This window comes from Camelina sativa, unplaced genomic scaffold, assembly GCF_000633955.1.
Source record: "Camelina sativa cultivar DH55 unplaced genomic scaffold, Cs unpScaffold01574, whole genome shotgun sequence".
Taxonomy (NCBI): domain Eukaryota; kingdom Viridiplantae; phylum Streptophyta; class Magnoliopsida; order Brassicales; family Brassicaceae; genus Camelina; species Camelina sativa.
Window position 1 is genome coordinate 841 of NW_010922692.1, and position 3,762 is coordinate 4,602.

General features: G+C 42.4%; 1 protein-coding gene across 1 annotated transcript; it reads right to left on the reverse strand.

Annotated features, from left to right (window-relative positions):
- Positions 1 to 2,642: 2,642 nt before the first annotated feature.
- Positions 2,643 to 3,470, reverse strand: LOC104774120. Its single transcript, XM_010498788.1, has one exon. The coding sequence runs from the start codon at positions 3,468 to 3,470 to the stop codon at positions 2,643 to 2,645; it is 828 nt and encodes a 275-aa protein (XP_010497090.1).
- Between the last annotated feature and the right edge of the window lie 292 nt (positions 3,471 to 3,762).

Consider the following 3,762-nt stretch of genomic DNA (forward strand, 5'->3'; position numbering starts at 1 on the left):
GTGAATGCATTCTTTGACAGACGAGGTTAACCGCAAATTGTATATTTGGGCGAGTGAGACTAAGATACTGCAATTCCCAGCCAAGCTACGAAACAGAGTTGGTTGATCAAAGGATTCTTCCTGACCTTTCACTTTTTGAAGTTCTAGAGGTAATGGTGTTGAGGCTGGTGCACAATCAAGCATTCCTACAGCAAGGAGGAGATCTTCTGCATATTTATGCTGATTGAGAAACAAACCAGCAGGATGATAGTGTGCTAGTATTCCAAGAAAATAACTCAACCTTCCCATATCTTTCATGCGAAACTCTTGACTTAGAGCATGAAGGAGCTCATCAATTAGTTTTGGATTATTCCCAGTTAGAACAATGTCATCCACATAGAGGAGCAGAATGATAAGATTGTTGTTCTTGAGATAGACAAATAATGATGGATCCTTAAAACTGCACTCAAAACCAAACTGCAAGAGGAAGGTACTGAATTTATCATACCACGCTCGAGGGGATTGTTTTAAGTCGTACACTGCTTTGTTGAGCTTCCATACATGTGACGGATGTGCACTGTCAGCAAACCCAGGAGGTTGATTCATGTATACTGTTTCATTCAAATCACCATGTAGGAAGACATTTTTAACATCTAACTGCTTAATCTCCCAATGGTGAGTCGTTGCCGCATGAAGAACCATACGAACTGTTGCAGTTCGAACCACTGGACTATAGGTTTCAAGGAAATCTACTCCCTCTTCTTGATCATAGCCTTTGGCGACCAGACGAGCCTTCAGTTTGTCCAAGCTCCCATCGGCTTTAAGTTTTGTCTTGAAGACCCACCGACAACCAAGAACATTCATATATTGTTCATATGGAGCCAAGCAAAACGTATTAGTTTCCACAAAGGACTCAACTTCATCACCCATGGCTACTGTCCAACCAGGGTGTTTTAGAGCAGAAGCTACTGTTTTAGGTTCTTTAACAGTAGTATGAGTGGCGTGGAGTGCATATTTAGGATTCGTTTTTTGAACTCCAGCCTTTCCTCTAGTTATCATGACATGATCATTAACCGTAGGTTGCAGTGGAGGAAAATCCTCTTCTGAGAAATGAGAGGCCTCACTTGATGAGCTTTCATCATTATCCGTAGTCACAGAGTCAGGCTCTGGATTGATAGAATTCACTGAATTTGTAGGGTCCTCGGTCGCTGTTGCAGGAGCTAACTCTGTTGTTGCAGACACTGGAACTTCTAGTGGAGCATCTGATAGTGAAACAGAGGAGTTTTCCTTAATGACCTGTGAAGGCAGAAAGCTTTGTTGTCAGGCAGAGAAGAGAGGACTTGTTGATGGAGGGAGTAAGGCAGAGTACTCGTCTGCAAAGGGAAAGACATTTTCATCAAAGAGCACATGTCGACTAATGTAAACGCGACCTGTTGGGGGATAGACACACCTATAGCCCTTGTACTTGTCATTATAGCCAAGAAATACACACTTTAGTGACGTAGGATCGAACTTGTTATCACCATAAGCCTGAAGCGTGGGATAACAAATGCTACCAAACACCCAAAGAGACGAGTAGTCTGGTTGTTCTGAGAACAAAACTTCATAAGGACTTTGAGCAGACTCGAGAGCTGAGGAAGGCAACCTGTTACAGAGATAGTTGGCAGTAAAGAAGGCCTCAACCCAGTAATGTTGCAGAACCTTGCTTTGGAACATCATACTCAAGCCTAATTCAGAAAAGTATTGATGCTTCCTCTCAGCTAAGCCATTTTGTTGTGGTGTGTAAGGACAAGAAATTAGTTGTTTGATTCCACTCTTAGTAAGATGATTCACAAATTGAGTACTAGTGAATTCACCACCACCATCACACTGAAACATCTTGATTTTCTGACTAAACTGATTCTCAACAAGACTTTGGAAAAGTAAGAAAACTGAGTAAAAATCTGATTTATTCTTCAATGGATAAAACCAACAGTAGCGAGAATAGTTGTCAACAAAGATAACATAATATCTGAAACCTTGAGTAGAAGTGACAGGAGCAGGACCCCACAAGTCATAATGTAGCCTCTCAAGAGATTTAGTAGCTACAAAAGTAGAAGGAGAAAAAGGAAGTTGAGCACTCTTGCCAAGCCTGCAAGACTCATAAAGCTTGTTGGTGCGTTTATTGACTGAAATAGCTGCAGTAGACAACAAGTGTTGAAGAACCTGTGCACTTGGATGCCCCAACCTTTTGTGCCAAACTTCATCACTGATAGCAAGTTGACGCGTCGAGTAGAAAGCAGCAAAGGCAGGATTTTCCAAAACATAATGATCTCTACTCATGTTTCCGGTTGTGAGGAGCTGCTTGGTATGTTTGTCCTTTACACGCACACTATCAGAATCAAACCGTGCAAGGGTAAGCCGAACATAACTTTGATACAGATAAAAGTGATTGAGTAACATTCGGACACACTAGAACATCATTCAGAGGGAGGTATTTACCTGTCAAAGTCTGAAGTGGTACTGAGCCGATGTGAGTGATGGGTAGGAAGTCACCATTTCCTACCATGACTGAATTGTTTCCCTTGTACGGTTGTGCTTGTTGCAGATTGGCTGTGGAGTTAGTGATGTGTGTTGTAGAACCGCTATCCGGAAGCCACTCTGTACCGTTGTGTTGTTCATCATCATAAACCCTCATAGCAGCAAGAGCAGTAGGTAGGTCTGGAGTGAAAATCCTCATTGTAGCGGTTGTAACACTTGGCAGCACTATGACCATATTTCCCACAAATCTGACAAGTAGGACGAGAAGATCCACTATTCTGACTGCTTCCATGCTGTTGAAAGCCACGACCTCTAGTAGAATAGTTTCCTCTTCCTCTGTAGCCACCGCCAGAGCCAGACCGTCCTCCTCGGTTACTAGAGCCCCTGTCGAAGTAAGTCTTTTCAGCTTGAAAGGCGAGGTGAGGTGTGACCGGAGGAGCAGCAGAGTTGGTCTTCAGCTTATCATCAAAAGCAATGACTTTGAAAACGACATCTTCGTAACACGGACCAGGTTCAGCATCCATTGAGTGCTCAATCACAGTAGCAATAGATTCATATTCCTTGCCTAAGCCAGTTAACAAGCTATGAATCTTCTCTAATTCAGACATAGGAAAACCTATTGAGTCTAACTGATCAAACACTTGCTTTAGTTCACTTAGATACTCATCCATAGGTCTCCCATACTTAATACATGCCCTCAATCTATTTTTCAGTTCGAACATTCTAGTAGTAGAGACTCGATTAAACTTTTTAGCAAGCGCTGACCATACCTCTTGAGACGAATGCATACCGTAGAAAGCTTGGAGTGATGGTTCCGACAGAGAACCAAAGATCCATGCCATAACCAGCTGATCATTGCGGATCCACTTTGCAAACTCCGGATTTGGTTCTTCAGTGGCTCCTGTAGGACCAGTGGCCGAGCGTGTTGTTGATGGACGAGAGATTGTACCATTAACATAGCCAAGTAGCATCTGTGGTGAAAGAAAGGACTCAAACTGAGTCTTCCATAGCAGATAGTTGGACTATGTAAGTTTGAGAGTCACAACTTGAGAGAGAGAGACGAGCGGAAGAAAAAGATTCAGAAATAGCCATTGAGAACTTTTACTGGCGCTCTGATACCATGAAAGCATGAGGTAAGAACCCTAGTAAGTGTTCATGATTGGAGGCTCAAAAATATATCTTGATCCTTAAAAGAAAGGTTTACATCACATTGTCTTTATATATTGGATCAATGGTTACCCTAATGGTTACAAGTCTATGCGG